The sequence below is a fragment of the Dama dama genome, chromosome 11 (genome assembly GCF_033118175.1).
Source record: "Dama dama isolate Ldn47 chromosome 11, ASM3311817v1, whole genome shotgun sequence".
In the NCBI taxonomy this organism is placed as follows: domain Eukaryota; kingdom Metazoa; phylum Chordata; class Mammalia; order Artiodactyla; family Cervidae; genus Dama; species Dama dama.
Window position 1 is genome coordinate 92,632,178 of NC_083691.1, and position 16,390 is coordinate 92,648,567.

At 49.6% G+C, this 16,390-nt stretch overlaps 3 protein-coding genes across 7 annotated transcripts; 1 reads left to right on the top strand and 2 right to left on the bottom strand.

Annotated features, from left to right (window-relative positions):
* Nucleotides 1-391: 391 nt before the first annotated feature.
* LOC133065085 (retinol dehydrogenase 12-like) lies at nt 392-7,227 on the bottom strand. 3 transcript variants are annotated; one of them, XM_061155761.1, is made up of 6 exons: nt 6,986-7,226; nt 6,577-6,816; nt 5,998-6,087; nt 2,195-2,383; nt 1,611-1,717; nt 392-1,491 (listed from the first exon to the last, which is right to left on the bottom strand). In XM_061155761.1, exons 1-6 carry the CDS (start codon nt 7,161-7,163, stop codon nt 1,303-1,305), a joined length of 993 nt encoding a protein of 330 aa, XP_061011744.1. In that variant the 5' UTR covers nt 7,164-7,226; the 3' UTR covers nt 392-1,302. The 3 variants fall into 3 exon arrangements, with proteins under 3 accessions (XP_061011744.1, XP_061011745.1, XP_061011746.1); XM_061155762.1 differs by lacking the exon at nt 5,998-6,087 and having other exon boundaries at nt 6,986-7,227; XM_061155763.1 differs by lacking the exon at nt 2,195-2,383 and having other exon boundaries at nt 393-1,491; nt 6,986-7,225.
* Nucleotides 7,228-7,864: 637 nt separating this feature from the next.
* Nucleotides 7,865-10,084, bottom strand: C11H2orf81 (chromosome 11 C2orf81 homolog). Its single transcript, XM_061155764.1, has one exon. It carries the CDS (start codon nt 9,482-9,484, stop codon nt 7,865-7,867), a length of 1,620 nt encoding a protein of 539 aa, XP_061011747.1. The 5' UTR covers nt 9,485-10,084.
* WDR54 (WD repeat domain 54) lies at nt 8,999-16,365 on the top strand. Of its 3 annotated transcripts, XM_061155766.1 has the most exons (10): nt 8,999-9,019; nt 12,944-13,166; nt 13,338-13,400; nt 13,922-13,988; nt 14,075-14,128; nt 14,454-14,581; nt 15,472-15,572; nt 15,672-15,834; nt 16,028-16,102; nt 16,178-16,365. In XM_061155766.1, exons 2-10 carry the CDS (start codon nt 12,945-12,947, stop codon nt 16,307-16,309), a joined length of 1,005 nt encoding a protein of 334 aa, XP_061011749.1. In that variant the 5' UTR covers nt 8,999-9,019; nt 12,944; the 3' UTR covers nt 16,310-16,365. The 3 variants fall into 3 exon arrangements, with proteins under 3 accessions (XP_061011749.1, XP_061011748.1, XP_061011750.1); XM_061155765.1 differs by lacking the exon at nt 8,999-9,019 and having other exon boundaries at nt 12,478-13,166; XM_061155767.1 differs by lacking the exons at nt 8,999-9,019; nt 13,338-13,400 and having other exon boundaries at nt 12,478-13,166.
* The last annotated feature ends 25 nt before the right edge of the window (nt 16,366-16,390 follow it).

Consider the following 16,390-nt stretch of genomic DNA (forward strand, 5'->3'; position numbering starts at 1 on the left):
ATAAATAGTTCCAAACAAAAACATGAGTATACTAAATTTAGCCATGTATACAAAATTATATACTAGTGACTTCACTAGTGGCCCAGTTGGTAAAGAATCTGCCTACAATACAGGAGACCCAGGTTCGATTCCTGGGTTGGGAAGATCCCCTGGAGAAGGAAATAGCAACCCACTCCAATAAACTTGCCTGGAGAATTCCATGGACAGAGTATCCGGGCAGGCCACAGTCCACAGGATCACAAAGAGTCAGACACGACTGTGTAACTAACTTCCACTTTTTTTCAGACAAAATTAGCACTCTGACAAAGTTGGTTTAAATTCAAGTTTGGTTTAATAGTAGAAAATCAGTTAAAGTCTAGGAAAAGAAATAAAATTTATATTAATTGAAAGAGGAGAAATAAATGTTATTATTCCCAGATGGTGTGATTTTCCATAAGCAAAAACCAAAAGAATGTACAGATGACTTATCACAATTAGATAACAATAAAGTTGCTCAATGATATACAATTAATATACAAATTTTAAAATACCATTTGCAATAGCATAAAAAGTAAGGTATCTGAAATTAAATATAGTAAAACTTGTGTAAGATCTTTATTCAAAATTTTACAAAGATATTAAAAAGATTTACATAGATAAAAGTACACACTGCTCATGTTTAGAACAACTCATTGTCATAAAAACTTCAATCCTCCCAAGTAGACACATACACATACAGGCTTTGTGTATGTGAAATTTGAAAAGTTTATTTCAAAATTCATTTAGATTTTGAAAGAAACAATGGTCTCTCACCCTCAGAATTCACTATCTTTATTGCAGGACTCAGCACTCAGGAGCAGCTGGCTTGATAGCAAGGTGGAAGGGTTACCTGTAGGCTCAGTCACGGTACTGTGGAGTTGGAGTGCGGCCCGGCAGGACGCGGCACACACCTTGATCCAGAGGACACAGTGTGGCGCTGCCTCTCCCAAGGCCAGGAACCAAGGGCTATAGGTAGAAGTGCCCCCTCTTACTGGCACGTCTAATACCCACTGAAAGGAGTCTTACTCCCTGTCCCTACAATGTGGGACTCAGTAGGTTTGGAGGTCCCAGTGCCTAAGACATGAATACTACTATCAGACAACTAGCAATAAAGTAGAAGCTGAAACTGTCCCCTGGCTGATCTGAGGTCTCACATCCCTGAACCAACAGGGAGAGGGAGCGGTCACTCTACTAGACAAAAGAGATTGATCCTTGGAGCTGGCAGACAGAAGGCATAAGGGAGTCAGAGGGAGGGTGGCTAGTTAGGGCAGGGGTCACAGAAGATCAGTCCACCTTGTCTAGGTTTGTTAGTCGGACTGAGGTATTCCAGAGGCTTTGGGCCACGTGAGGATCCTGAGCAGCTTCCGGGGGAAGAGTTATCACACAGGAACTGCTAAAATGTTTTCCAGAAATGCCGTCCAGCTCCTTTGCTAAGCTCAGGTAGAGGACTGGGACTGCGCCTTGCTTGCTATCCTGCAGAGACACCGAGGAAGTGGAAGAGTAACGCCAGGCAAGCTGTGACTTCCCGGGACGCCGAGCAGCGGAGCCCTGACCCACCCTCTTCAGGCAGCGCCAGGTTCTCCAGCACCCACCTTAAAGAAGAAGCTGAGGAGCCAGAAGAGGATGCGATATGACCAGGAGAGGTGCTTCATGATTTTTGTGTACGCAACACCTGGGTCCACGGAGTTCACAGTCACACCTGAGAAGCGTAGTGCACAGTGAAGTGAGAGGAGGATGGAGGGAAGGGAGGGCTAAGTGTGGCTCTGCGGTGTGCAGTTAAGGAAGGAGCCCACCAGTTCTGTCAGGCAGAGGTGACCAGAGACTTGGGGGTGCTGCCAGAGAAGTCCGTGTCTCGTAACTTACATGAATGGCAATACCCAAGCCAGTAAGGAGATAGAAGGATTAGAAAGCATTGGGTGATCTTGAGGGGGAATATGATGGATGGTGTTGGAGGAGAGGGACGTTGTGGATGATGAGAAAGTTGGAAGAGAATGAAAAGGAGGTAGGAAGATGGGGTTGAGTGAGATACTGGGTGCACAGATGATAAATGGAGGCGATTAACAGCTGGCTTGGGGATACTGGGAGTATTTTAAGGCCAGAATATGGTGGAGTGAGATGGGAAGGGCTGGGAGGCAGTGCTGGGAGTGGAAGAGTAGGGAGTGGCAGTGGCACTCACCTGTCCCTCGAAGTCTCTGGGCGAGCTTCCCAGTGAACGAGGCCAAAAGCAATTTGCTGCAATCATAGTTCTGGTTGAAGGCCAAAGGTCTACCGGCCCCTACCAGATGATCCTCATCAATGTACCCATGTGATTGCCGGAAGGAGGATACATTCACCACCCGGGCTGACCCTGCCCACTGAAGGGCCCCTGGGTGGAGAGAAGACCGCTTACCTTTAATCCAAGTCATGGAGTCAACGCCCATGCCCACTCCCCAGCCTGCTTCTCCATGAGATTACAGGAGAGCAGGGTCCATCCCAGGCTTTCAGAAGACGGTCAGTGGGCCCTGTGCATAGTGTAATGTGAACTGTGACTGTTTTCATTAGCTGCTTTCCTAATGTTCTTCTTCTTGTTTTATTTTAGTGTGGTCTTTTTTTTGCCTAAAATAAAAGTGGAGTTGTCCCTTTTCTGCCACTTGCCAGCTGAAGCTAATTTAATTCTTGTTTATATTTTTATTTTGCTAATGGCTAAGAATGGGGAGGAGAGGCTGGAAATGCCGTGAAAATTGTCTTTCACACAGTCATACATTCATTCATTCACTTATTCATCCCACAAATATTCACTGCGCCCCTGAATTATGGCAGACGCCATGCTAGGCACTAAAGACATATGTGTGCTAGGTTTAGGGGAAAAGAAATATGTGCAGAGATGCTTGGGAAAGAGTTTTATTAAAATTTTTTTAAATTAAAAAAAAATTTTTGGAATTTATCTTCCAAAAGAATGAAAGTAAAATTACTGTCAATAGAAGAGGTGTAAGCAAATCTCTGGGGGAAAAAAAAGAGTTTCCTAACTATACAAAAAAAAGTCTGGATTATATAAAGTATAAAAAATTATAGTTATCACATATGAGTTTACTTATTGTTTCAAAATACTAAAACTATTTTGAGTCTTCCATTTAAATGAAGAAACACAAATGAAAAATTGAGTGGAGGTATTCAGCCATAATTTGCCGAAGAGAAAATTATTCTTAAAGAGCACAGTTGAACTCCAGACTTGCAAACACAGTGACGTAAAGACCAAAGGGACTCACAACCTAATTGGACACTGATCTTCATGCAACACCTGCACAGGAACAGAGCTGTTTACAGCGGCTCAGCTGGTGGTATTGGTTTAGTTGCTAAGTTGTGTCCGACTCTGCGACCGCATGGACTGCCTGCCAGGCTTCTCTGTCCATGGGATTCTCCAGGCAAGAATCCTGGAGTGGGTTGCCATTCCCTTCTCCAGGGGATCTTCCCAACCCAGGAATTATACCTAGGGCTCCTGCACTGTAGGCAGATTCTTTATCAACTGAGCTACGTGGTAAACGGGGACACCTCGTGGGAGGCAGAGGTGTCAGGACAGGATCCACAGCATGAGTGGTATCTGTGCTGAGTGCTGGAAGCTGAATTAAGTTAGCCAGGCTAAAAGGATGGGAAAGGATATTCCAAATAAGAGGGAAACACATGTGCAAATTACAGCCAGGATTTAGAAGACAGAGTGTGGCCTAAGAGAGAAAAAATTTTAACTGAAGATGAGGGTGTGGGTTTGGGAAAGGCCAAGGCGATGCTCTCAGTCTGCAGGAGGTTTTTTAAGTGGAGATAAACAGCTTAGTCCAATACTTTGGCCACCTGATGCGAACAGTTGACTCATTGGAAAAGACCCTGATGCTGGGAGGGATTGGGGGCGGGAGGAGAAGGGGACAACAGAGGATGAGATGGCTGGATGGCATCACTGACTTGGTGGACATGAGTTTGAGTAAACTCCGGGAGTTGGTGATGGACAGGGAGGCCTGGCGTGCTGTGATTCATGGGGTCACAAAGAGTCAGACACGACTGAACGACTGAACTGAACTGAACCAGCTTAGTTACTTTATAAAGGTCAGACTACCTTCCAAGAATTTGAACCAAGAAAGTGATATAATGAAAGGTGATTTCTTAGAAGACACAGAAGGGAGAATAGATTAGACAGAGGAGACAGGAGAGAATGAAACAGACCAGGACCATAAGGTCCTTGCCCCTCCTCCCCGCCCCATGTCCTCTGCCTGCCTTTTGTCTGTAGAAAAGTTTAATCAGAGAATAAGTTTAACCAGAAAAGTGAAAAACACTGAAACAAAGGAAAACGGTCTAAAGAGACTAAATAATAGTAATTTAGTCATTAAGCATAGTCAAGGACATTTAGTTCTTTCTCAAGGGTTATAGATAATATTTTGAGCCATATCCTGTGAGCTGTCTTATAGATACCAAAATATCAGGTGGAAAAGTTAACTACATGGTGACCAGACTCTACCCAGGACATGAGCTGCCACAATTCTGAAAACTGACCACAAAGAAATGGGAACAAACAGACCCTGGAACTGAAGATTAACTCTACCTAAAACAATCAAGACGATGTTAGTCAGACTACTGATGACCAGTTGAAGATGACTGTTAGAGATAAATGTGCTGTTTCCACATGTAATCTCCCGACTACACACACTCTATCAAAGTTCTCACCCCCTTCTTGTCAGGTGGTGGAGTTAGCCTTTGAACAGATGTCCACCACCCTCCCTACCACTAGTTGCCAGAATCTGAAATAAAGCAAACTTTCCTTTCCATCAACCTGGCCTGTTTACTGGCTTTTGAATGGCGAGCAGCAAGACCCCCACACATACACGCTTTTCAGTAACAAGAAGACAGTTGAAGAAATTATTACTAAGCAAGACACAGGGTATTATAGCATGTTACAATTTTTGGAAAGGGGAAAAACATATATTAATACATTACAAACCCATAGAGCTTGGCCTTGCTCTTTGTTCACTTTCCAGTCAGAACTAATTTAATTGCCCACTAAAGGGTACATGAGACCTGTCAATAAGAGTTGCCTCCTAGGAAGGGAATGGGCAGCTGATTTTCCAGGAGAGGAGAGTTTTTCTTTTCTTTCTTTCTTTTTCTATATACCCTTTTGTACGTTGGACATATATTCATTACCTGACCAAAAAATTAATTTTCTTTTAAAGAAGCTATTAGAGGGCTTCCTAGATGGCTCAATGGTAAAGAATCTGCCTGCCAGTACAGGAGACACGAGTTCAATCCCTGATCCAGGAGGATCCCACATACCACAGAGCAGCTGGGCCCAGGCACCACGACCGCTGAGCCCCAGCACAGTTGAGATGCAGCTACTGAGCCCGCATGCCAGAACTACTGATGCCCACGCACCCTAAAGCCTGTGCCCCATGAAAAGAGAGGCCACTGCAATGAGAAGCCTATGCAGGGCAGCTAGAGAAAGCCCATGCAGCAAGGAAGACCCAGCACAGTCAAAAATAAATAAATAAAATTATAAAGAGGCTATTAGACAATCCAGAGAAAATGTTAGGGAGAATGTGCCTGCTGCTTAACTCCTCCCTTCCCTAGGAGAACACAGCCTCCTTAAACCTAGTAGCCTGATGCCACCTTCAAGAAGCTTTTGTTGAGATGACTGACTCTACCAGTCTGGCTAGAACTCAGACCTGAGATGACTGACTCTACTGGTCTGGCTAGACCTCAGACCTGAGGGAAAGAGAAGTGTGGTGTAGATCTTATATCCTCTTGCTGGTTGTATTGATATCTGGGGGCTAACTGATTCCGTTACCAGTCTCCTAATCTTGACTGATGCCAGGTATGAAAAGTAAAAATGTATTGGGTTATTACTCAGCATGCATCTGGGTGCCAAGGGAAAGGAGATGACCATGATAGACAGTAAGCCATGAAAATGCTAGAGGAATGGAAAAGCAGGGGTCACACAGAAGGTAAGTACCCATCCTTCCTTACCTTGGAGCAGATTTGTGAGCAGAAAGGGCCCAGTGTAGTTGGTAGCAAAGGTGAGATCAAGGCCCTCTGGGGTAAGTGTTGTAGGGAGCCCTGAGAGAGATGAAAACATAGGTGGTGGGTGATGGAGTGAGAATCCTGAGGGAGACAGAGTCTGGGGAGGATATATTGGGTTCAGTAGAAATGCCCTGGTGGCTCAGACAGTAAAGAATCCACCTGCAAGGTGGGGGACCTGGGCTGGATCCCTTGTTTGGGAAGATCCCCTGGAGGAGGGCATGGTAACCACTCCAGTATTCTTGCCTACAGAGTTCCACGGGCAGACAAGCCTGGGGGGCTACAGTCCATGGGGTCACAAAGAGTCGGACACGACTGAGTGACTAAACCCAGCACAGGAACATCACAGGAGCACGGATGTGTTGAGATGGGGCAATGATGTTTGAGACTATAATTTAGGTTTTTCAGAATAGTGTCTGAATTAGAGACTTTCCATGGGATGTACAGGTTAGGCTTGAAGGATGCCTATTTTGAGGTTCCTAAGAAATGAAACTTTGGAAATGTGTCAAAGCAAGTCAAGGCACATACCACAGACTGCAGCATTGTTAACCAACAGATGAATCTCAGGACACTCCTGCAGCAGGCGCTGAGCAAAGCTCCGGATGGAGGCCATAGAGCTCAGGTCCACCTCACCAAGTAGGAGACGGCTGCTCTTAGATGCTACTTGTATCTCGGCCAGGGCTTGCTGTCCACGCTCTCGGCTACGGCAGGCCAGGATCACACGGGCCCCGCGGCGGGCCAGCTCCTGGGACACAGCCTTCCCAATGCCTGTGGGAGGGCAGCTTCAGATTATACTAGTCTGGGGAGTGACTAGAGGCCAGTGGAGCAAGTAGGGTGGGAAACAAGGGTTCTGACGGTAGGAGCTGGTCCTCCTCTCTGCCCTCCCTGGTGGGGCAGTTGGAGGCTGTGGTTGCAGCAGGTCAGGAGGAACACTCACCACTGTTGGCCCCAGTCACCACTGCTGTCTTCCCAGTCAAATCCGTGGAGCAGTGCTGAAGGTCCCAGAGATAAAACTTATGCCACATCTGCACACTTAGTCTAAGCAGGAGGACCAGAATGAGGAGGACAGAGCCAGCACCCCACACTGGGCTGCTGAGTACAGACCACAGCGACATGGCAGAGAAGACTGGCCTGCCACCGGGAAGTGCTGCCCACAGGAGGTGGGCAGGGACTGGTCAAAGCTGAGTAGGACCAGCCAGCAAGTTGGTGTGGAGCATAAAGCACAAAATTTAAGGAGGCACTCACTCTTGGATGTGTTAGAATATCCCATTTGAACCTGAGAGTGAGTTCCTCCTTAAATCATTTTCACTAGCTATCTGATTGCCTCATTCCAATGCTGGTCCAAGTCAAAGATCAAGAGAGTCAGAGTTTCCCTAAATCCTACATAGTCTCAAATTTGTCTCCAAAGGAAACTTGGATTTGCACTCTAAGGTGCATTGATAGAGCTCCAGGGACTGAAAATCAAATTCTTCATGTCTTGAATCACTCTGTGCTTAAATAGAGCCATCCCCTTCTTCCCCTACTGGAAGGAGATTTTAAGTTCTCCCAACTGAGGCAGATCCCTCTTGAAACCCTTGTGTGCTCCTTTGTGGAAATGGGGATGGTTCTCCAGAATGCCTCTGCTGGAGAGCCACCTTGACCCTAAAGCAGGGTCTCCTAAGGGTGTAACCTAATTATGTTCTGTGTTCTTATAGACCTCTCCAGTTCAGTGAGAGCACACACTTGGAAGGAACTGATAGACATCAGGCCAATTCTTAAGGCAACTCAGCTGTTTATTTCTGGCAAGCAGACAGAAGGAAGGTAGAATTCCCACTGCCTAGGGCTTAGAATGGGGCAGGCGCTTGGAGGGGAGTGACCACAATTTGACGGCTGAGTTCATCAGCTGTGCCACAGTCACCTGGGGCTTCGGGGCATCTGTATGGATGGGAGGAGAGGCGCTGCCTTCTCTCTCGTCCCGTTGAGGCTCAGCGGCGCTGACCAGCACCTGCGTACTTGGGTTCCATATGCTCACACCAGGAGCCAGCTTCAGTGCTCCCGGCAGCAACACAGGTTTCCACGTCACCTGGGACGTGGCCTCCAGAACTTGGGGCACGGGATGAAGGCACTGGTGAGGATCCTGGCTCTTCCGGTCCCCAGGGTCCAGGCCCTGCGGAGGTACACGGGTGCGGCCGGCCCAGAGCTCACCCAGCAGTTCGGCCTCCCCCTCCCAGCCGCTGGGCCACTTAGCACCCGGCCACAGTTTGGGGCTGGGGCTGCGTGCCATGTCCCGGCGCGCCCGGTGTGTGGCGAGAAAACGGAGCCCGGGACTGGGGAAGGGAAGCTTTGAACCAAAGCCTGGCGACGGTAGGCCCAAGCTTAGAGTAGGGAACTGGAGGCTGAGACCGGGGCCCAAAGCTCGGACAGGAACGCCAGGTGGGAAAGGGAAGAACTCTGACCAGGAGACGTAGGCTTGCGGTCCGCCTGGGGCCTCGGTCTTCTCGCCCTGCTGGCGCCCCCGGTAGGCCTCCAGCGGGCGGCCCTCCGAGTCTGGGACCAGAACCTCCGACAGCGGGCGCACCCAGGGGCGCGGCAGCCGCGCGGGGTCCAGACGCGCCGTCGCCCTCTTACGGCCAATTCTGGAGTGAAGTGCGCTGGGCCGCTCGTCAGCCAGCCACGGCGGCTGCGGCTGGAATCCCGCCGAGGGGCTGAGCGTGGTGGAGCCGCCCGCGGAGGGATCGGACACCAACACCCGCGAGGAGATGAGGGGCACCTTCTCCTCTCTGAGCTCCGGCCCGTCTCCAGCCGCGTGCGGCTGGGGCGTGCAATCGTAGTGGTCCTCGAGGGAGAACTGAGAGCTGATGGGCTGTGCCCGCTCGACAGAGGCCTGAGGGCTGGCTACCAAGGACAGCTCCAGAGAAGCGTGGGTACTGCCTGCCGGCACCATCTCCATCGACAGTTGGCTGCTCGAGTTCCAGGATCCGGCTGCAAACTGGTCAGTCTGGTCGCCCCTCGACTGGTCACCCAGTTTCTCTAGAGGACCCCGGGGCCCTGTCTCCTGAAGCAACTCGGGCGTGGGTGGAGAGCCTGGGGTGACTGTGAGCTCCCAAGATTCCATCCGCTCCTGAGAGCCTGAATCCGTCCACGATCCTTCTAAAGGGATCTGGTCCACGCTCTCTTGGTCCTGGGGAAATGCACAGGGGTGGAGGTCAGGGGCGAGTAATGGGTCCGGGGCAGCGGTGAGAGGTGGGCGGCAGCTAGAGGCTGGGCTTACTTCGCCTTGAAACGTCTCCTCCAGCCCCACCGAGGCCCGGGCGTGCAGCACCGGCACGGATCCCTGAGCCCAGGCATCCGTCGTGCAAGCCAAGGGCTCCTCATCCTCGCCCCATGTGGGGTCCTCTGCCACTGCAGATTCTCCCTCGTCCCGAGCCAAAAAGCGCCACTCGGTGATCTGCAGCATGGCCTCCCGTGCCTGACTGATGGTGAATGGAATGCACTGCGGAGGCGAGAAAGAGTCTCAGTCCAGCAGGGAGGGGTCAGGGAGAGCGGAGATATGTCTGAAGGACAAGGATCCAGGCCTACCTGCTGGGTCAGGTAGACTTTAAAGGCGGACTCCATGACTCGGGCCACCAGATCGGCCAAGATGTCTCCCACCACGTCCTCGCCCTCTTCGAGAGCCGTGAACGCTATCCATTCGGCCTCAGTGAGCCGCCCAGGCACGATGTCCACCTGCGGCACCGGAACCGTAGGTGGCCGCACCTTTTCCGCCTTGGATCGGGTCACCCCACGGTCTCGGACCTGCCTCTGTGGGAAAGGAACAAGGCAATCAGGGCAGGAAACCGAGGAGTGGAGCAGCAGTTATGGGTTAGGAGGAAGCTTCCTTAGGTTGTCTAAGACGAAGGAAAGGCCTTTAGAAAGGGACGATTTACTACTAAGAGCCTCCTATGTGACAGATGTTTTTCAGGTGACCCAGCTGATTTAATTTTTCAAACAGCTCACTCAGTCCCTTTCACAGACAAAGGAGCTGAAACCTGAGGGCAGTTTACCTCCAGTTGCTTGGGATTACACAGTGAACACAGGCTATGTATAGCTCTGACTGCACCATCCCTGCTATTTGCGCTAGTTCAAAGTATTCAAAATTCTTCAGAGTTCAAGAATTTTAAAAAGTCAATAAACAGTACAGGAATTATTGATGTGTTTCCCATCTCCTCCCATCCCCCAAATCAACTTAGATCCTCATTTCACAATATATATCTAAATAAATTCCAGATGAATTAAAGCACGCACACAAACAAAACAAAACTAAAAGATAAAATGTAGGGAAAATAGTTTAAATTGTCATATAATCTCTGGGTGAGAAAGAGCTGCCTGAGCATAAAAGTAATGTAAGAAATAATAAAGAAATGGGTAGGTAACTGTGTATATATTTATATACACATATATGTGTATATAAATTTTCCTGTGCTTTTATTTAAAATTCCTAATTACAAGCTGATAATAGTAGTTATCATTTACTGGCACTTAAAGTATATCAGTCACATACATGGATTCAGTTCCTACATTTTTTAGACTACATACTATTTTTATCCCCAATTTACAGAATTTGCCCAAGATCACAGAGTAAGGAAGTAGTAGAGTCATAATTCATATGCAGGTCTGTCTGACTCCAAAGCTTGGCTTCATTCTGCTTCCTAAACAAAAAATACATGCAACAAATTTTTAAAAAGAGAAATATTCCCAATTATATTAAAAATGCATATAAATTTTTATAACCATAAGATCTCCAAGGATAATAAGCAAAGAACATAATATTTCACAAAAGTGGAACTACTGATGACTAATAAACATTTGAAAAGATGTCCAATCTTCAAAAGTACCAATTTCAGTTTTATAAATACACAAAGGCATACTCTGAAATGAAAATATATTCTCTAAAATATTCCCTGTGATGTCATTTATAATAGCAGAATATTGAAAGCATACATCTAACAAGGAAAATAGGTGGCTAATTGTGTGCTACCTATAATTGTGTGCTACCTATATGATGAAATATTATGTGATGATTAAAGGCAGTCTTTAGGAAGAATTTACAATAGCATAAGAAAATACTTATGATGTAATGTTAAATGAAAGAAATGATATAAAATTACATATCAAGTATGATCTCAGGTATGTAAACCAATACGTGTTGAAGAAAAGGAAAGCACCATGCATATGTTTCTTTCCTACACTCTTCTCCATTTTATAAGTTCTCTACAACGACTTTATATCCTTTTATAATCAAGAAAAATCCACTGAAAAATAAAAGTCTAGTCTCCCAAAAACTCATTTTAGGGACATATGAATTTACTAGTAAATTATTGGGAGCCTCTTAATTTCCCCCATGACAGTCTCCCTGAATCTGATTCCTTCTAAAATTTACCTCCCAACACAATTTCCCTAACTTTTGTCTCCCCAGCCCCAACATTATTGCTTCATACATGGTGTTCTCTAAAATTAATTCTCCCCCAACTCTGGTGTTTCCTAAACCTCACACTGAACTCAAAATCCCTTAAGTTTCGTCCCCCCTCTCTGCTAGTGAGAACAGTTCTGTTGGCAAGCCCAAGGAATGGTCCAAAGCCCCGTTCAGGCTTGGCCAGAGCACGGGTAGGTAGGGCTGGGAGAGGAGAGTTGATTCCTTAGACAACCCCGCCCAGGCTCTCATTACACCCGCGCTAATGGCTGGCTATACCTAGAAATGGACTGACCAGAGGGGTTGGAGATATTACTGCATGAATACTCTTCAGTCTGTTTATTTTAGAGTTTCTTGGCTTTTAAACAATTGACTTTCAAGTGCAGCCTCAAAGTTCTTGTTTAATCCACTCCTTCCTCCCGAAATTCTCCAAATGAATCCTATCTAGCAACACCCTCTCCCCAGTGCCTGACCAATTCTGGTTTATCCATTTAAATGAGTACCTCAATATAAGAGACTCATTAAATGCATTAACTGCTGCCAAAGTCACTTCTTGTTCTTGGGCTCTTCATCACGCATTTAACCCCCTTCCCTCAGGCTCCAAGTGTGACAATGCTTGTGAGCGCGCGTGGTGCAGGTGCAGGTTTTCTGTTCTAGTGCACCGACATGGCTTTCTCGGGCATCTTTAACGCCCGCGTGAAGGGCAGATGCCAGGTGGCACAGAGCTGGCCCACGGTTCCGGACACAGGTCTTAACGGTCTTAACCCCGCTCTGGGCCACCCTCAGCTGAGCTAAAGCTCACCGAGCCTTCGTGCGCCATCGCCTCAACTGTAACTTCAACCACCAGGCTCCAGCAGCTTTCCTGTCCAGCGGCAGCTGCTGCTGCAGCCCATCGGTCTCCTAGGCAACCGCGCCGCCGGGAGGCTCGCCCCGCCCACAGTTGCCCCGGCAGCCGCGCCGGCCGCGCGTCGCACGTTAGGGTAGTTCACCCCACCCAACGGCCGTGCGTACGTGCGTCGTCTCTATGGTGGCGGCGGATTCGGAGAGACAGAACGCTTCTGGAGTCTCGGAGCTGCTGGTGTTAACTCTGACCTGGTCCGGGGGCTTCGGGGAGCCAGGCTGAGGGAGGAAGAGCCGAGGGGCTACCCTGCTTCATCCTGCCTTGACTCGGGCTCTTGGGGCCACTGGGTCCTGGGCCATCATCATTCCTCCTCTGGGGTTCCCCCCCCCATCACCTCATGACTCAGCCCTAGGGTTCCCCTCGCCAGCTCCGCGATACTCTTCCCACACCATGTGACCACCAACCCCCATCACCATCCCCGAGGCCCTCATTCATTCACATCACGACCCAGTCGCCGGGGGCTTTCCCAGTGCCTCAAGTCGGCACCACCCCACCCCCAAGCCCCCATAGGAATCTCGGCTGTCTTCTGCTTTCCGCGCGCCTGGGATCGAACGTCTCTCCCCAAGAATGTTCCGCCGGGAGCGCTCCATCCCGCTTCGAGGCTCGGCGGCCGCCCTGTGCAACAACCTCAGTGTGCTGCCGCTGCCCACCCGCAACCTCACTCATTTTGGAGTAGTCCATGGGCCCAGCGCCCAGCTGCTCAGCGCTGCTCCTGACGGTGTGCCCTTGGCCCAGCGCCAGCTCCACGCTAAGGAGGGCGCTGGAGTGAGCCCCCCACTTATCACCCAGGTGAGGTGTGGAGTTGGGAATGGTGTTGCTGAACCCCGCCCTACCTAGAACCCGGTACTTCCTCTCCAAACCTCAAGGAATAGGCCTTCCCTGACCATCTGAATTTCCTCACTTCCGAGTCCTCATGTCCTCTGCTCTGACTGCTTCTTACTCTGATTCATCTCCCTCTAGATCCACTGGTGTGTGCTCCCTTTCCGAGTATTGCTGGTACTCACCTCTCATCGAGGAATACAAGTAAGAAGAGGACCTTCCTATCCTCCCGCGCTAGTAGAGTCTTCTCAGCTTCTCTCCAGGGCCCCTAGTGTGTGTATGTGTGCTGTCTCCCAGTCGTGTCCCACTCTTTGCAACCCCGTGGACTCTAGCCCACCAGGCTCCTCTGTCCATGGGATTCTCCAGGCAAGAACACTGCCATTTCCTTCTCCAGGGGATCTTCCCAACCCAGTGATCTTACTTCTAAACATTTCCAAGCAATTCTCATGCTTAGCCCCCTCATTTCTCATCTTCATACCTTTCTTGTCCAATTTTTAAGTGCCATCTCCAGTATCTGCCTTTTTATTAATTGCGTGACCTTGGGCAATTTAGTGAACTTCTCAGAGCCTCACTGCCTTCTGTGCGCTTCTAAAAGAAGCACCTCCCTCCCAGGGTAATTCTGAGGATTCAACAGGCTGAGGTTAACATGCCTATGTGGAGTAGCTGGTACAGAGCGCAGCAAAGGTCAGCTGGGTTATGACCCCATCCTTGCCCTGGTCTTCCAGATGTACGAGTCTGATGGCTCCGTCATGGTCTACTGGCATGCACTGGACGCTGGAGATGCCTCTCTAGGTACCTGCAGGACGGGGTTGGGGTAGGGAGTGTTTGCTGGGGCTAGGGGGGATAATGCTTCTAATCATTTTCCCCTGTCATACTAGCGCAGGCTGTGTTTGCCCGAGGAATTGCTGCCAGCGGCCACTACGTCTGTGTGGGTGAGGGGGCCAAAGGCAGGGCATTGGAGAGTGCTGAGGTATAGGGGTGTGGGCTTTGACCAGGATGCTGCTGAAGGTCTGAGGAAATTGTGGGATGTTAGAGGGCTGGGAGCGAAGGAGGGTCTGAGAAACTCCCAAAAAGCCATGGAGGGGTTCAGAGGGGCAGGATGGTATAGCAAAAGGGCAGTGAATATTGGGAGCGGGGCTGTTGGCACCGTGAGAGGTGGGTTTGTTACTAAGGTTTCTGGGATGGAGGGAGGGATGAGCATGGTGGCAGGAGATCTGGGAGGATCAGGAAGGCATCAGTGGAGCACTGGTTCTGCAGGAACATGGTCAGGCCGGGTACTGGTGTTTGACATCCCCACCAAGGGTCCCAACATTGTACTGAGTGAAGAGCTGGCAAGGCACCAGACACCAATCACAGACATTGCCACCGAGCCTGCCCAGGGACAGGTGAGTGGATCCCCCCTACCTGTTCCAGTGACTCTGAGGGCCTTCCCCACCTTGGGGAAGCAGGGGACCTGGGTTCAAGCCTTGGCTTTGCCACTAAGCAGCTGCTTGACTTTGGGCAAATTAGTGCACTTTGCTAAGTTTTAGCAACCTCAGGTCCAGTGATGAGTCCCGAAATACTTTATATTTACATGGTACTTAATAGTTCACCCATACTTTATGATCCTGGTGTGAATGGAGGAGTTGGGACTGATGGTTTCTGAGTTGCTTTCCAGCTCTGACATGTGTGGCTTCCTTCTCTGAACTTTGGCGAGTCCCCCCTATTGAGGCCCACCTCCGGTGCTGTCCTCTGCTAGAAGCCTTCCCCCTCTTCCAGCCCCCACTCATCTCCCTTAGCTGAACCCTGAATTGATACTGTCCATAAAGACAACTCTTATCTCCCTGATTAGATTGTAAACCTCTTGAAAACAGGGTATGTATCTTATAATTCCTATGCTACACTACACCTGGCACAGAGTTGGGCCCATGGGTTCTGCTGGCTGCCTGGGTTGGGGAGTTAGAGTCCCAGAGTCTGGTCATGACTATGACTGGCTCAATGCAAGACCTCCAGAAGGTCCTGATATTGTGGCCTAGTTTCATCATTCATCCAGTGAGGACAATTACATACCCTAACACACAGGATGTGTGCTGGGGTTGGGGTAGGGAGTCAGACTCTATAAGGAATACAATGAAAGCATTTAATGCTTCCAAGAGGCCCTTCGAGCCAGTGATGGCTCCACATCTTCCCATTTCCCTGGAGAGGCAAAGATGCAAATACTGCCTCCCTTCCCCTCCTGCCCTGCATACAGGATCCAGCAGGGAGAAAAAAGGGCTAACCCTGCCTTTCCCCTCAGGACTGCGTGGCCAACACTGTCACAGCGGATGACTCGGGGTTGCTGTGTGTCTGGAGATCAGGGCCCAAATTCAAATTACTGACCCAGATTCCAGGATTCGGGTAGGTGAGGCAGGAGGGGGCTGAGGCCTTCCTGAGGCGGCTTCAAGGTGGGGAGTGGGCTGAGGTCTGGGAAATCAAAGTGCGATGTCGCCCTTGCAGGGCCCCGTGTTCTTCTGTGCAGCTGTGGCAGGGGACCGTGGCAGCAGGCTATGGGAACGGGCAGGTGCGTCTGTATGAAGCCAGCACAGGAACTTTACACGTCCAGATCAGCGCCCATGCCCGGGCTGTCTGTGCCCTGGACCTGGCTCCTGAGGCGGGCAAGGTCAGTCTCCAGCTCTGTCCTTGCATACCCTTGTTTCCTGGCGCTGGGATGTTGAGAGGCACTCCACAGACTTATCCCTGCCTCTCAGGGTAGTGCCCTCCCCAGGCACCTGGTCTGGGCTTTACACACTGTACCAGCCCTCTGTCAGCACATTCTGACTCCCACTGGTCCTCCTTGCCTTTCTTTAAAATAGCTACTCTCTGCGGCTGAAGACACCTTCATACACATCTGGAAGTTGAGCAGAAGCCCAGAGGGTGGCTACATTGAGGTATGTGTCATAAGAGGAGTGGAATGAGGCCCGAGGATGAGGCCACAGGCCCTGAGCAGCTGTCTTCTCTCCCAGGTGGAACACGGCCATGGCGAGTGTGTGCCTGACACCCAGATCTGTGGTGCCCGATTCTGTGACCCCTCAGGCAGCTCCTTTGCTGTGACTGGCTATGACCTTGCTGAGATCCTGAGATTCAGCAGCATGTGAGACAAGAGCAGCCCTCTGTTTCCCTGTGGCATTTATAAAGTACTCCCCTCCACCCAGCCCTTGTCTGATTATTCAATCTCA

Coding starts and splice junctions, on each gene's coding strand:
- LOC133065085 (XM_061155761.1), bottom strand. CDS start 7,163: ATGTCGCTGTGGTCTGTACTCAGCAGCCCAGTGTGGGGTGCTGGCTCT. Junction 6,817..6,985: donor GGTGACTGGGGCCAACAGTG/GTGAGTGTTCCT, acceptor GCCCTCCCACAG/GCATTGGGAAGGCTGTGTCC. Junction 1,718..2,194: donor CCAGAGACTTCGAGGGACAG/GTGAGTGCCACT, acceptor TACGCTTCTCAG/GTGTGACTGTGAACTCCGTG.
- C11H2orf81 (XM_061155764.1), bottom strand. CDS start 9,484: ATGCTGCAGATCACCGAGTGGCGCTTTTTGGCTCGGGACGAGGGAGAA.
- WDR54 (XM_061155766.1), top strand. CDS start 12,945: ATGTTCCGCCGGGAGCGCTCCATCCCGCTTCGAGGCTCGGCGGCCGCC. Junction 13,989..14,074: donor CGCTGGAGATGCCTCTCTAG/GTACCTGCAGGA, acceptor CTGTCATACTAG/CGCAGGCTGTGTTTGCCCGA. Junction 16,103..16,177: donor CAGAGGGTGGCTACATTGAG/GTATGTGTCATA, acceptor CTTCTCTCCCAG/GTGGAACACGGCCATGGCGA.